Source organism: Melopsittacus undulatus, chromosome 4 (genome assembly GCF_012275295.1).
Source record: "Melopsittacus undulatus isolate bMelUnd1 chromosome 4, bMelUnd1.mat.Z, whole genome shotgun sequence".
NCBI lineage: Eukaryota > Metazoa > Chordata > Aves > Psittaciformes > Psittaculidae > Melopsittacus > Melopsittacus undulatus.
Window position 1 is genome coordinate 43123471 of NC_047530.1, and position 16226 is coordinate 43139696.

Consider the following 16226-nt stretch of genomic DNA (forward strand, 5'->3'; position numbering starts at 1 on the left):
AATTATACACATTCTTACACAAAGAACATTGCTAGAGCAGGTTTTGTTTTCTATTTTCAAAGGAAAAAAGTTAAGAAATTCCCACAGACACTATCTTTTTTCTAAACACCTGAATCTCTTGTACATCACATGCAGTGCAGATGTGAAAGCCCCTTCAAGTTCTTCTGACCATGCAGTAATTCCATCCATAATGTATGTTCATCATAAGTCACTCTTTAATGTGAAGCTTTAAGTCTGAATACTCCAAGTCTGCTTAGATATCCATGTCAAGTACCAGATATGTTAAATTCACTGAAACTGGGGGTGAAGTGAGTGACATTAGAATTCACCATGGCTTTAGACAGCGTAATATACCATTTAGAGTCTCCAAATAAAGGCTGAAAAATATTTGTAAACAATTTCTAGAATTATTTTGCTTACATAGGAGATAATGCAACGAATCTTGTATATTTGCTCATAGATGTGTTCTAGATGTGGTTTTTAATCCCTAAACTGCAAAATAAGTAGAAAAAAATAGGTCCACAGACCACCTATTTTTCCTTAATATCTATAAATCGTTACTTTTTTCCTCATTTTTCTCTTATATATTCTTCCTCAATCTTATCTCTTCACAACCTGTGATTCTAAAATGTTATTAAATCCCTGATTAATACAAAATATTCTAAAAAGAAATTATATATTTGACAAATAAAGCTTGTCCTTGAAAAGGAAACCATCTCTGCCAGAGGCATTGCTGCTTTATTGGTGCAAATAAGTATTTACTTTAGAGCTTCTCCAAAAAAAAAATCTTTGTTAACAAATTTAAAGTATAGGATAAATTATCAATAACACTTGTTAAAAAGTAGAGGCTGAGTCAATTTTAACCAGCAATCTTTAGATCTTTCTCTGGAAAAAAAAAAAAAAAAAAAAAAGGAAAGGAAAGAATTGATCATGGTTACATCAGAACCAACATAAAATATTTCAAAAATTTAAGTTACCATGAAATGTATTTATAGCTACACCATATGCAGCAAATGCTGTTTTCAGTGACAGAAACTCAAAGTCCGAAATTGTTTAATCACTGCAGGATGTATTAATTATTCTCCAGTTACTGGCAAACTTTTTCTGTTCTTTCTGGCCACACCTCATACACAAAAAGAAGCAGGTTAGTAGAAAGTTGGTTTACTTTCACACTCTTTTGAACACAGAATAAATTTTCACTTTCAGGGGACATCAGAGAGTCATTTTGTTTCCATAAGTTAGAGATCTGATTCATCTTGTATTTCAGTCACCACTAGTAAAGCTGATTTTAATACAATGAAGGCAAGCTTCTTTTAAGTTATAGCTTAGATACTGAGGTGCTCAGTTAAACTTGCTAAAGCAATTAGTTTAGCCATAGCGCCAGTTTCACAGGAAAAGGGTGACTGCTGGGGTTTTTTAGATGTCAAATATCTAAACTTATAAATTTATAAACGATAAATCTAGATAAATTAATATGTATATATATAAATAAAACAAAAGAAATAAAAATAAATATTAAAAATAAATGTCTAAATACCGCTACACATAGTTGTAAGAATACATGCCTGCACATTACTTACAAGTTTTTTATCTGTCTCTGCATATGTGATTTCTTCTCTATTTATATCTGAAATTCAACCTATAACACAGGAATTTAGGTAAAATTATTTTAAATATCATGCATATATTTTAGCTATATATATGCACATGTGTATGTATGGTTTAGTAATAATGCAGTGGTATGGAATTATCCATATCTGCACTTATTTCATGGTCTGTTGACTCCTCATTGACTTCTTAAGTACGTTTTAATAGATATAATATGAAGCACTTCCTAGGGCAATTTTTCTTTATAGAGATGTTATCAGAGTTTCATTGAGAGGATGGTGGGGTTTAGAATCTGACACTAGTAGCTGGTACTAAGTTAGTACATTATCTCGAATCTTACAATAAAATAGACTTTCCAGGAAAAGTATCCCAAAATGTGCAGGGATGGGTGTGCAATACAGAAATAGTGTTATCTCCTCTGTTAGTCTCACTAAATAAAGGAACTAAAGTTTCCCCCAGCTGGGAACTGACTTGGTCCTACAGGAAACAGGTTCATCGTTGAATTCATGATGAACAACACCAGACCCTGAATGTGGAAAACCTACACCTGTTTTCTCCTCAAATATCTCATTTTTTTATCCCCATTTCTATATGTGTATACCAAATAAAAACCTCTAACCTGTTTTACTGAAGGAATAAGGCAGAACATTTACATTAAAACAAAATAAAGCCAGAATTATGCAGGGACAATGTTCACTTGGTTCATCCTCCTGCCCTACAAGAAATGTATTCTTTCAGATGTGCATGAAAAGAGTTCTTCCTCACATTTAATCTTAATATTTCACGTGCATCTTTTCCTATTGTTCTACATAGCAGCATATATGTCCTATCCTATCAGATATAAAGCAGGACAAGCACTGAGTCCACTTTGGTGTTTCTGAGTGTTTCTGGTTTCTCTAGTGTAAAACAAATTAAAATCCATCTCACCACTTCTGTGATGCCTTCATCCTAGTTGATCTCTTTGTTCTTTAGATTTTCCTAAAGAAATACGAAAACCTTCATATTTCTTCAAAGTCAACAGTCTCTGGAAATGAACTATTTATGGGAACAGTCAATGCAGCTTTCCCATATAAAAATTTAGCTAGCTTTCATATTTTTTTTTATAGAATTGCAGTTTATACATACCTAGTGAAATGGTTCATAACCCCTATCTAAATAGTGTTTTTAATTCACACAGGTTCGAGAAGCTAAAGATCAAGCCAATGTACAAAAGATGTAATATCATTATTTTATGTAAATTTTAACATTCCACAGAACCAATCATGTACTAGATTCTATTGTAGTTTCCATAAGAGCTTAGTGAACATAATTTTTACTTTTGCATGTATGATGACATATAGTATTGTCCACCAGTACAAAATAGGGTATAGAATGAACTCAGGTTTAATGTCGGATTCTTCTGTAGGTATTAATGAATAATTTATTTCACTGGAGCAGGAGCAAGACCTAAGTACTGCATTTAGGTCTGGGCACGTAAGAAGACCATGGAGTTATTGGATGGAGCCCAGAGGAAGGCCACGATGATCAGAGGTCTGAAGCACCTCTCCTGTGAAAACAGGCTGAGAGAGTTGGGGCTTCTTCAGCCTGGAGAAGGCTCAGGGGAGATCTTAGAGCAGCATCCAGTGACTAAAGGGGGCCTACAGAAAGGCTGGAGAGGGACTTTTTACAAGGGCAAGCAGTGACGGGACAAGGGGTAATGGCTTTAAACTGTAAGAGGGTAGATTTATATTAGAATTAGGAAGAAATTCTTCACTATGGGGGTAGTGAGGCACCGGAACAAGTTGCTCAGAGAAGTTTTGCTGCCCTATCCCCGTCAGTGTTCAAGGCCAGGTTGGAAGGGGCTCTGAGAAACCTGGTCTAGTGGAAGGTGTCCCTGCCCATGGCAGGAGGATTGGAACTGGATGATCTTTAAGGTCCCTTCCAGCCCAAGCCATTCTGTGATTTTAATGTGCCCTTAAGCTTCATGTTCTCTCTGTTCTGCTCAGTTAACACACTTCTCCATTGCTGTGACAATTTAGAAGCATTTATTCTGTAAATAAATAGTCAGCTTTGTGCAAACATAGCATTAGCATTAATGATATGACTCTCACATGATCTCTTGACAAAAATTGTGTTTGCAACAATTCCCTTGTCCATGACAAATAAGTAGTTCATGAGAAATGAAAAATAACAATTGAAAAGGAAGGTTAGAAAAGTTGATCTCATTATACCATTCTCTACTGAAATATAAAATCCCATATTCTAATTAGTGTAAATATGGAAGATGGCATTTCTGTTTATCAAAATGATTCTTTGCCTACTTTATCACTGTTCCTGTTGCATAAATTAATATTTGTATTTCCTGATATATTTATTCTTAGAAAATTCTGAAGAATTTTAACTTACCAGAGTCCAAAATGTGCAACTGCATACAAATAATTGAATAAACTGAATCATTGGTACTATTGAAAAAAAGAATACTTTCTTGGTCTTACCTAAACAATTTTATGGTATTGAAACTTTACAGCTTTCACCACATGAACCTTCACTAGAGTTTGACTGAACACTGCTATGCAGCCACTGGAAATAACCTGCAATAGGACTCCTGCCTAACAGGAAATTATCCTGAATCTGAACCATAGCCCAGTGAATTCAGTATGAGTTTTTTTCCTTCAACTTTAATTGGCACTGGATCAAGCCCTCTGCACACGATCTTCCATTTCTTTGATATTAAAGTGATGCTTATGACTGTCAAACAATGTTTTTTCCCTTTCAGTATGTATTCAAAGAGAGATTTTGAAAACCATCCTAGAAATCTGCAAAATGAAAATGAGACTTGGATTTGTGTGTCAAATAATAATCTTCAGAAGCTTGTTATATTGCAGATGGAGATTTTAGCTGCCATGTTGTCCTTCTAAAAATAACATGCAGTTTTCCAGTGAGCATGCAGTCAACTAGCAAACCCAGTGTGCATTTATATCACAAAGAATCATCTGAGAAATCTGTCTTTATAGGTTTCTACAAGCAAATTGGAAAAACTGTTCTTTTTATACATTAGAAAAAATATTTTTAAAATCTTTAAAAACATGACACATCTCAAAGTTCTTTTATGTTTCACAGTGGAAGAAAAAAAGACCATAAATGAAAGTGATAATAAATAAAATATCTAAGAACTAATCGACATTTCTTTTAAGTGACAATGCTGGCAAACCGCAAGAATGGTATGTTAAGGTATTTACTGTAAGCCAAGAGGAAAAGATTTATATGCATTATCACCAAGCCAAATACAATAAAATCCATTTTCAGACTTTAAATAAAATACAATCAAAGGACCGTTTGTGACTTTGAGCCCCTGCCTCCTTCTTATGTTATAAAGGATCCCCAAATTTTCCAGCACCATTTTGGCCCTGTCCTTTAAAAGGCAGATACTGTTTAGTTAGGAAGGCACTTGTACAGTTTTTCAGTCCTGATCCAATTCCTACTGTTGCCAGTGGGATATTTTCTCTTGATTGCAATGGAAATAAACAGAAGGTCCTTAAATTAAACTTAGCATTCTATATTAAAATGGTTGCTGATAAGAGAGATTAATTTGTGACTGTCCCAGTGGCTTATCAGTAAGTTGACGAGACACGGACAGTGTATTTTTTGAACCAGCTGTAAGGCAGAAAAGCTGAGGTTACTATTTGGTTTCCCAAAAGAAAAGCTGTAATTGTTTCATGTATAGGTAAATGTATTTTAGATATTCCCAGAGCGACCTTGGCAGCCAACTGTGTTGCCCTTAGAGTCAGCAGAAAGAAGGCTGCTGGTGTCAGTGGGCTTTGGATCAGGCTTTAAGGACAGAGAAAGCTTGCTTAAGGAGGAGAACAGACATAACGAATAGTCCTGAATTCCCAGGTTTTGTCACTTACTTAGACTTTAGAATATCAACAAGACATTTTAAACTCTGGAGAATAATTATTTTAAGTAAATGATTTTGACTTTGTATGTTTCTACAACTGTATACAAGAATAAAGAAGAAAAATCTCTCTGGCTTACAAAAAAAGGCAAGTACTTTATTTATCAATAGAGATTTTAGCCGCTTTTTACACCATTGCAATGACTAAACAAATCGCATAAAATAAACAAAGGAGAGTATAAAATCACTTTATTCCAGCTGGTATCCCAAGACAACCTTTTGACTAAGTACAGAGTTAGATGTTTCAAGTATGGCACTTATATAAATAAGAGCAGAGAGAAGGTGATATATTCACAGTTAAAAGCAATGAACTCTGTTCCTTTGGTATGTGTGTCATAGCTGATTGTAGGTAAATACATAACTTGGTTGGCATAAACCAACTCCATCTTATTCATGCACATATTAGGGAATGAACTGAAATGTACTGGTATATTCTCTGCAGATCACAACTAATGTAAGATGATTAAGGTCTCTGGTGTGTGTGTGTGGACAGGCAAACAAATAAAATGGAAAAATTATATTCAGCATTTATTATTTAGTATAACTAATTGATGCACAAACTATGATAGAAAATAGCTAATAATACACACCAGGAATAAACTCTGTGATCTAGACAAGCAAAATAATATAAGACATCTGTGAGATAGGTGAACGCAGATATCCTTATTGAGCTGTGGTCAGGCTCCTTACAGTGAGATTACCCTCCTTTAAAATCATGCTTACATCTGCACATTGCAACAGTCTCCCCTACCCCACCCCATAGAGAGTATCCTTGCAGATTTTTAATATGAACATTCTACACATTTACAATTAGTCAGACAGTCCAAACTGTAAACTTATCCTAACAACAACCAGAAAGCTGTTCCACCGACAGGTAACACTCAGTCATTAGAAAGAAAAGTAGGAATAATAGTAGCTGTGCTGTAAGGCTAGATCAAGCATGGGTTTATAGCTGGTTTTTCAGTCTTTTACATAGCACTGCATTCTGCAGCTAGTTCAGTAAGTGCAGATCCAATACCTTAATGGCTTTCTTGGTGGTTTGATAAAATGCTTGCCTAAGCAATGTACCTTTCTCTAATGATATCTGGGTCTGTTCCACCTGGCACAGTGTTTCAGTTCTGTCACAGCCTCACACATAAGCTGAGTCACTTGACTGAGTCCTGCCAAAGTTGGGCATACTCATTCTTGGCAGATCCTTATTTCTGATTTCGTATATGGATTTCCTTTTTGCCTGTACTCCTCTCACTGCCATTTTGATCTTTCTCCAGCCCAAGTGGTTCAGTTCTGCCAAATTGAGCACCACACAAATCCCACTGACAGCAAACATGAATACCAAGAATACAGTCTTCTCAGTGGGTCTAGAGACATAGCACTCTACTTCTTTAATGCAAGGGTATCTGTCACATTCATACATGGAAGGGACATTGAATCCATACAGAAAATATTGTCCTACTAAGAATCCAATCTCTAGGGCATTTCGAAAGACCACTTGGATAATATAAAATCGAGAAATGCCTTCTTGCCTTCTCATCTTTGACTTTGTAGTTCTGATAGCAGGATTGGGGATTTCCTTCACTTCTAAGCAGTCTGGTTCTGCCTCTTTGGTGGAGTTCTCAGTGTTCTGCAGCACCCCATTGACAATCGTGTTCTTGATTTTCTTACTGTCCTCACGCTTCATGGAATCCTGGTCCCTCTCCAAGGTGAGGAAGACAGTAGAGTACCTACGTTCCCTCTGCTTAGCAGACTGGTGAACGGAGTATGTTATGAAGCAAAGGCTGGGAGTGCATACCATGATGATCTGGAACACCCAGTACCTTATGTGAGAAATAGGGAAAGCCTGGTCGTAACAAGCCTGGTTGCAGCCTGGCTGCAGCGTGTTACACACAAACATAGTTTGCTCGTCATCGTACACCGTCTCCCCTACAATGGCCACAATGAGTATCCTGAAGATCACCACCACGGTCAGCAGGATCCTGGAACAGAGAAGCCCGTCAGTGCGCGCCGCCGCCGGGAGCTGTCCAGTGCTGACCGGGCCCGGCCGCGGCGCCCGGCCCGGCTTATCACACCGGCGGCGGCAGCCCCTCTGCCGCGCAGGAGGCGTGCAGCCCACTGTAGCATCGCCTAGAAGCGGCCATGTGCGCCCGTGCGAGTCCGCGCTGGCACAAATCTGGGGCGACAGTCAGCCTCCCTCCCCGACCTCCCGCCGGAGAAAATCAACCGCAAGGGCGGCGGTGGGGGGGGGGGGCCGAAAGCACGGAAGGGAGAGGCAGGGGGTCGCTCTGGCTGCGGGACCCCGGCGGCAGCAGGGTCTCGCCGATGCCCGCCCGCTGCACCGTGGGGACAAGGACGGTAGCATTGGCTTTGTCCCTAGGCCCCGGTGGCCTGTGCTGCAACCATATACACACACACGCAAGGCGCACACTGCAGGAGCCCCGCGCGAAGGGTGCACCCCACAGCCGCGACCCGCGTGTGCCACCGGCCAGCTCGGATACGGGGGGATCCCGCCCGTGGCCCCGTAGCTCCCCTCCGCCTTACCTCCCGATCATAGTAGAATGCTGCTGCACGGCAGCTTCCAGTAGCCTCTCTAGAATAGTCCATTCCCCCATCGCTGTTCATCCGGAGACAAAGACTTTGGGAAGCGGAGGGGATCTCTTCACTTCTTCCTTCCTTCCCCCCCCCCCCCCCCGCCTCTTTTTGAGAAAGATCAAACAAAAGAGCAACGCCTCTCTACCGCCCGCAGTCCCGTGGCAGGAAGGCTGTTGGAGGCGGCAGCCTTGCCGAGGGCTCCCGAATCGGCTCGGCTGGGCCGGGCTGGCCTCTGCTCGGCTGGGCTGAGCTCGGGGCCCCGCGGCGGCCGCCACCGGCCCGACCCGCTCGGTTCGTGGGGCGGCGCGGCGGACCCGCTGCGTGGTGGGAGGAAGGCTGGCTTTTAGTGTCTTGCTGCCTCTAATCTGCCTTTAAGTAGTCTCCGCTTGCGTCACTGACAGGTTGGTGGAGAGCAGCCAAAAGCAGCGCTCGGATTTTCTCATTTTTATTATTCCGGTGAATGCAAATAAATAAATGCGATAAAATAAATGAAATAAATGGAGGAGGAGGGAGGGCGGCGGTAGGGCTGCCCCAGCCGGCATGAGGCTTGTCGTGCAACCGAGTGCCTCTCGCTGGCTGCAGCAGTCGGGACGAGCCCCCGCGGCCCCGCCCGCCCTCCAGCGCACAGCCCAGCGCTCCCCCGGCTGCACGGGCTCTGCCCGGCCCTGGAGAGCTGCCCCGCGGTGAACAGGAGCTGCCCCTCGGCTCCTGGCTTGCAAAGCCGAACACTGCGGCCCCTCCGGCCACGAACGTTTGTCTGACCGGGGGAGTCACAGGGGCTGCTCGGCTTTGCAGCGACTGTGCTTTCTGCCGCTCACAGAACAGCGGTGTCATACGGCAGTAACCTTACCTGTTAGAACTGCTTGTCCTTGGAAAGCATAGGACTTAAAATTGCATCCTTATTGTCCCCCTATTACAGGCATAAGAATCACTCGGGAGAAATCGAATGTATAGCTATTTCAGAGAATTCTGAGCCTCATACTGTACTTAAACTAGTAAAGACACCAAACCTTCACAAAAAGCAGCTCTAAACAGCACCAGAATTAAGTATCTTGAATAAATCCCTGCATTACAATCGATCCACCTATTTTATTATCATAGACTACTATACTGTGTTTGAAATATTTTTCGTTTTACAGGTACCATTGAAGACTGTACCTGAGACACCACCAAACAATTCCACACAAAACATTGGCACCAATTGTAATTGACTGTTCTCTGGTGGAAAAGTATAAAATGTATTCTACATATTTCCATAAAGATCAAGTATAGCTTCCTACCTGCTGTTCATTTTGCTCAACTAATCTCATTTAAAAACAACATAAGACAATTCTAGTCATTCTGATCGTAATGCCCCTACTGCCAAACTCAGTAAAATCAGTCTCTTTCAAAAGCAGAACTGCTCAGGCCATCATAAACACTGTAGTCTTTTATTTTCTTTGCACCTCTCTCATGAAGTAATCCTATGTTGCATTAATGATGTGTTTGCTGAATAGATGGAACTACGCTTCATCTGTGCAGAGGACATCTGTGTGTTTTAGACACCCCAAGGTTTGTCATCTCTTCAGTTGGCCTGTGCAGATGGTCTCTGATTCACATGATACTGGGTTAGTTGCCTGATTGGATCCCCAGATCTTTGGCTTAAGAAAGTATCAAGAGAAGATCAGTGAATACCTCTGCACAGAAATTGGTGGATTTTTCATCCCTCTCAACCAAGAGTCTGTGAAGAAGCATTCAATAATCTAGGTTGTTTCCTTCCCACACTGTTGGGAATTACTGATAAGACTGAATAATCACTGTTTTTCTCTAAAATTTGACTGCGTTTTCCTAAAAGCTGGTTCTCAATTTTCCTGCAGTTGTGCTGCAGAAACACTGTAACTAATGACTATAACTATTTACCCAATGACCCTGACAACTGAGTGCCTCTCATACGGACCACAAAGTATCTGTTTGGAGATGGATCTGAAAATGGAAGAAACCAAACCAGTAAAGGAAGCAGTAATGCATGCGCAGAATGAGAGAGGGCAGGGAATATGCTAAGAAGCTAATGATGATAATCCTGTTTAGCAAACCAAACAGAGAGGGAAAGCCTGTGATTGAAATTATTAGGGAAAGAAGAATTTGGTTCATAGACAAATATAAGAATTTACAAAGCAAAGCTGTTCTCTAGCACTCAGAAAACCCACTTATCTGAGCTTTTAGGACCCGTAAATAAAAAGGAATTAAATTCTGATCATATAAGAAAATGGCCTATTAATGAACAGTTAGTCAGTGTTTGCTGTGTGTGATGAATTTTATTTACTACTGACAGCCCAGCTGTGGAGACATGGAGGGGAAATACCATAAATGAATGTTACAAGCATGTAAGCACTGTTATGAAATTACTTTTGATTTCAATATGGTTTAAAGTTAAACACTTTCAGGTCTGCATTTATAGGAGTTGCATCTCATTCCAAAATAGCTGGCCTCTTTTTTAACAGTAACTTGTATTTACATACGGGATACTTGGCCTTGGACTTGAAAAAGTTTACTGAATTTTAGACCTTAGTGAGTTTGGAGGAAAAAAGAATTGTGTCAGTGTGAGACTTTCTTTCATTATGTCAGCATACATTTTAAGTGCCTGGAAAGCTCAAAGGACTTATAATATCTCAAACTTACATGTACAGTTTCTGGAACTACAATTTTCTATCCTTTGAGCCCTGATTTCTTTTCAAAATAGAAGTAATAGGAATCAATGTGATGTTCTCTGAGTGTTTAGTGCAACAGTGAAAGGTGTATGAAGAACATAATTATTTGCATTTCCATTATTCATTGCATGTATAACAGCAACCTGTGGACTTGTCTGACAAATTGTCTAAATAAGAAAGTACTCATATCGTGTATAGTCATGATTGTAGAGAGAATTGTAGACATAAGAAGATTTTCAGCTTCTGAAGGTTCATCTGAGGTTTTAGACCATTCCCCTGAGTGCTTCAGCCTATGGTAAAGCCAGGATTTACAGAGCAGCACACTGCCAGGAATGCTGTAAATGTATATTGCACTGTGTAGTGTTCACATTAGAAAACCATGCCTACATTTCATTCACAAGCATTCAGGATTGATAAAGCTCTCCTGGATTACAAAGAACTATTTCCTAATGAAGCAGCAATACCAGTTTGCAGTAGGACCAAGTCTTCCTTGTTCAATACTGCTATCAGTTGCATACAAAGGAAACAAAATCAACTTCCCACTCCATGCATGGGCTTTTTATGGGAGGGTACATTTTTAATTCAAAGAAAATGAGTATTCCTCTACACACAGAATTCAGTATGAACTCTGTTGTCCCTAATAGGAGCTCAAATAAGCTTTGCAAAAAGAAAACTTCAGTCTGCCTGTGTTCAAAAATGCCACTGCCGCAATATTAATTCATGAGAAAATAATATAAACTAAGTTGATCTTGGATTAGGTCTGAGGAATGAGATTTTATTTGTACTCATTTTGGTGCCAAATCGAGGTTAATATGTTTCTAAGAAGCTGTAGGCCAGATTCTCTCTAAGAAGTCTAGCCCTTTTGCCCTGGTCAGGTTTTGTTAAGGGTTCAGAAAGCAGTCAAATCTCGCAGGCAGCATATTCTTCAAGTAGAGAGAATTAGACTGGGAGCAGAGATGACACACTTGGCTCTCCTGTTTGTCCCCCTCCAGCCTGGATGTAGATGGCATGACTGGGTGGGATGAAGAACCCACACTGCTAGTGCCATACCCGCTATAAGACAGTGTGCTAAACAATGGCATTTCCCTGCTTTCTTGTTTTCTATACTGAGGTTTACTAATGTTAAAACCCAATCCATATCTTACACAAGACATACAACCTCCTTTTAAAGTCATACATTCATCCTAAATTTATTCCAAAGATTTTATCTTAAAGTAAAGCTACATATTTCAAGTACTATCCCATACTATCCCAATGACCTTCCTTGATGATCTTTTTCTGCAGTTATTCACAATGGATCCATAATTGCAGCATAAATAAATACCATATTTAGATTCCAAAACTGTATGACAAATAACTATTTCATTATTTTATTACAAATCACTGTTTCCACAAATTGTATCAAACTGGGGGCAAAGGAAGACCTTTTAATTAAAATCTGTGAGCTATTACTAAAGAAAATATTGGTTTTGTCTTTTAGAAGTTTTTGTAAAACATTGCCCCATATCTGCTTTGTGACTACATTTCTAGCTTGTCACAGAAGAATTTTCAGTGTTACTGTCATAAATCAGTAGAACTTTATTTGAAGAACTGATAAATTCTCCCTTTCTGCTAGTATTTGGTGTCATCCATGAAATCTAAGTCATTAGCTACTAAACTGAAAATGCCTTTTTAAGACCTCTCACAGCCATCTGCTACTCTCTGTTTTCATTTGGTGCCATGTGTGTATTAATGAAATGATTGCATCAGATTAGATCTTTTATTCATAAATTCATCTAGGTCATCTGCTTCCACCTACACTTTCTCTCTCATTAAAATGAGCATTTGTGCCATGTTCTCCACCCACTGTATGGGTACAACCCTAACTGCAGTCAGCTGCTATGTGGATCTTAATAAGAAACCCCTCTCGGTGTTTTTCTCTCAGATGAGATTCCTTCAAAAGACAACTTGAGTATTTTACACCACAGAAAGTGTATTTTTCCTACAGTTTAAAAAGTAAAGACTCCCAAAAAGGTAAGAGACCTGGATGTACTAATGACCTCAGTCCTTCACAAAAGAAAGGAACATTTCAAGACTACTGTCATTGTGCTGCCAAGAAATAAGTAGCACACTCTTCACAGCTGGCCAACAGTGTTTGTGTCAGAGCTGTCAATAGCAGGGCAAGCACTTCTGTTCCTTGTTGTGAAGATGAAATACAGCCTATATTTATAGAGTTCATGCTTGAGAAAAGGAAGGTGTCAAGTGCACAGAACTGAGGACTTTCTGTAATGGGTAAGCTGACAAAATAGCCTAATAACCATATTAAGACTCTACTATGCATCAGAGGTCTATATCTATGACTGAAGATTGCTATAAATAGAAAATTCTTTGGAAAATCAATGAATGTCACCTGTAAAGAAGAATATATATATGAATAGGGCTTGTAAGTTGTATGCTGAATTTCCATAACTATTTTTGCCAAGTTGGCTAGTATAAGAAATATTATTGAGGGGGGCAGGTATTAAGTAAATTTTCCTCAGTGTTCTGAACTAATGCAATTTAAAATATCTAAATGTAACTGCTTTAAGTAGAAAACAAATTTTATGTATCATACTTTTCTAATAACAGAATATTTTATTCCCTGGCAGACAAAATCACTCAAGTTTCATGGGGGTTTTGAGTAGCAGTCCATGAAAACCTTTTATTGCACAAATTAACAGCTCAAATTAATTTCTGTGGAAATATTTTGGACCTATATACTAGATGACATTTGCATATACTTCTGGCATATATACATATATATATGCACACATACATATATATATATAAATGTACACATTCTTGCAAACTCCTGAGCTTAAGCTTTGCTTATTTGCAGACAAGCTACAGCTAGGAGAAAGGAAACATCATTGAATCAAACCCTTAGAAGCTGACAGGCTCTGGAAAAAAAATGTACATAAGAAGTAAAATATTCCGGTGGCCAGATCATCTGCTGCTTGTATCTTGATTTTCCCTTCTGTCTTTCAGCATTTTCAAAAGAGCACTCACATTGTGCTGAAGCATCCATTAATGTAGCTTCATGGACTATGATGACTTAAGTGTAAATTTGTGAGCAAATCTTATATGGATTCCCATTATAGTCTACTCTAAGATTCCTTACTCACTAAAGAAAGAGGCTTTCAAAAATACCTTGGACATGGAAGAGTATGAAGGATACTATATAACCAAATTTAGTACACATTGCAAGGATGCAAGGAAATATGCACATACTAACATAATAATGAATTTAGTATGGGAATAAAAATGATCTTTTACTGATGAATAATTGATTTTTTTTTCTTAAAGTCTTTTAAAGGTATTACAAAAGATACACAGACCTATATAACTGATAACTGGTAAAATATGAGCCCATTACACAGCCACTATGTCAGAACCAATACAGGACACTAGTTAGACGCAGTTTGGCAAAACTTATTTTCATCTTTTCCTTACAATTCAAAAGCAGTTACCAATTATAAACAGAAGAAACTTAACTACATTTAATGATAATCATGTATTTTTAAAAAATTGTCTATATCATACTATCATAGTAACCCTATGATAGTAAATTTCATGGTACTAATGGCAAATCCCACTGACTTCAGTGGAGCTAGAATTTAAAGCCTTTAATATCTTATTTACAACAAAATATTTTAAGATCTCTAATAGCAGAATACAAATTTTGAGGAAGTTACTGTGTGATTCAGAATACACAGAACAGCAAAAAAAAAATCAAATAATAAGAAAAAAGAGTCCTCTTAGCAGCTTTTTGATGTTTCTTGTATTCCACAGGGGAAAAAGAAACTATGAGAGATCATCCTTCAATATTTCAGTATGAATGCATTGCATGAAGCTTTTTTTTTTTTTTTCAGACCTACTGCTTTGCTTTGGGTTGTCTACATTTGTCTTCATCTGAATGCTGAATCTCTGTACTCCCAGCTGCTTTCAGTTAAGTGTAAGGATTTACGGCAGAGTTGTTTTCCTTTGTTTTGATTGTTACGCCACCATATGTCTTCAGTATTCCTGGTGCTCCTCATTCTCATCCTCTCCCTCCTTATCTCACCAGTCTCAGAAGAGAATTCACGTTACATTAAAGCATATCTCTGGAGGTCAGGCTGAAACAATCCCTTGAAATAACTAGGGCAGTCAAATGATTGATTTGAAAGTAAACTGTCAGTGAACAGGAGTGAAAAGCAGGATCTTAGTAAGAAATGCAGAGGTTTTTATCTTTCTGTCAAAGATTCTATGGTTACAATAAAAATGTGTGAAATATATTTGATATTAAATCAATTACAGATAAGTAAGGTATAAATGCATATACACACATATGCATGTATGTGTAAATGCATGTATTTATGCATGAGTTATAATTAGTGTCTATTTGCATGACTACAAAAAAAATATAAAATAGCATTTAATAAGTAATTCTATAGTAACTCCTGTTCTCTAGAAGTCCTCAATAATCTTATTTGAGGTTATTTAAACAGCCTGTGTGGGGAGGATATATTTAAATTCCATGTGAATTTAGACTCAGGTAAGGCCCTAGGTAAAAGCTGCTGAGTCATCTTTTCAGTAAGATTAGTATATGTGGATCAGAAGTGTATCTCATGGGTTTGAGAGAAAAATCTGACATAATTTGTAGACTTCTGGAATGTTAAAAAAAAAAAACTTCAAGTGAATTTAAGTGTTATTAACATTCAGAAGTGCCAATTTTTAGTCTGCTCTATAGGTTCACATGCTCTCACTGGAAAACACCAATTCATAGACCCAGAAGAGTTTCCTGGAGCCATCCCAGTCATGCACATCTGGAGTTTCACAGGTGGTGATTTAAACTGGCATTTTTTGTGAGTTCCACAACGGTTATTAACAAGCAGCATCTACTTAATGCTGTGGAGCATGCTTTCTTTTCAGAACACCTTTTGTTAATCTTTCCTAAACAAAAAGTTTTCCAGGATGAGCTTTTCATTATATTTTTTGTAATATTTCTATTCCAAAATGGAATAAAATCAAATTTGGACTATGAGAATTTTCTATGAAGCAAAAGCCCTGAGTTTCATAAAGTTGTGATTAGGATACTCAAGGTTTAATCCCACAGAAAGTTCAAGTAGTTACTTCCGGGTTTTGCAAATATGATGATGTTCTGAAGTATTCAATTCATAACTATATTTTCCAGAATGTACTAGAGATGGTACTGTGGGAAAGAATTTGTGATACAGCAAGGCAAAAAGATAAATTCAATCATTCATAAAACATTGTAGAAAACCAACAATTGTGCATATTTATTTATGTGCTTTTAAGAAAAAAAAACCTAAATCAGCATTATGCATGATGTTGCTATGGTACTGGAAGTTAGTTTCTTTTTCTAGATAACAGTGAAACCCACATAATTCCTC

The 16226-nt window shown here is 38.4% G+C and overlaps 1 protein-coding gene across 1 annotated transcript; it reads right to left on the minus strand.

Annotated features, from left to right (window-relative positions):
• Positions 1–6505: 6505 nt before the first annotated feature.
• On the minus strand, positions 6506–8210 carry GJD2 (gap junction protein delta 2). The gene is made up of 2 exons (XM_005149289.3): positions 8078–8210; positions 6506–7515 (listed from the first exon to the last, which is right to left on the minus strand). The coding sequence occupies exons 1-2, from the start codon at positions 8146–8148 to the stop codon at positions 6672–6674; spliced, it is 915 nt and encodes a 304-aa protein (XP_005149346.1). The 5' UTR covers positions 8149–8210; the 3' UTR covers positions 6506–6671.
• Between the last annotated feature and the right edge of the window lie 8016 nt (positions 8211–16226).

What these genes read in the sequence shown, in the direction of transcription:
- GJD2 (XM_005149289.3), bottom strand. Translation starts at nt 8,148, where the DNA reads ATGGGGGAATGGACTATTCTAGAGAGGCTACTGGAAGCTGCCGTGCAG. An exon ending in CATTCTACTATGATCGGGAG is followed by an intron (nt 7,516 to 8,077) that starts GTAAGGCGGAGG and finishes TCTCTGTTCCAG; the next exon opens with GATCCTGCTGACCGTGGTGG.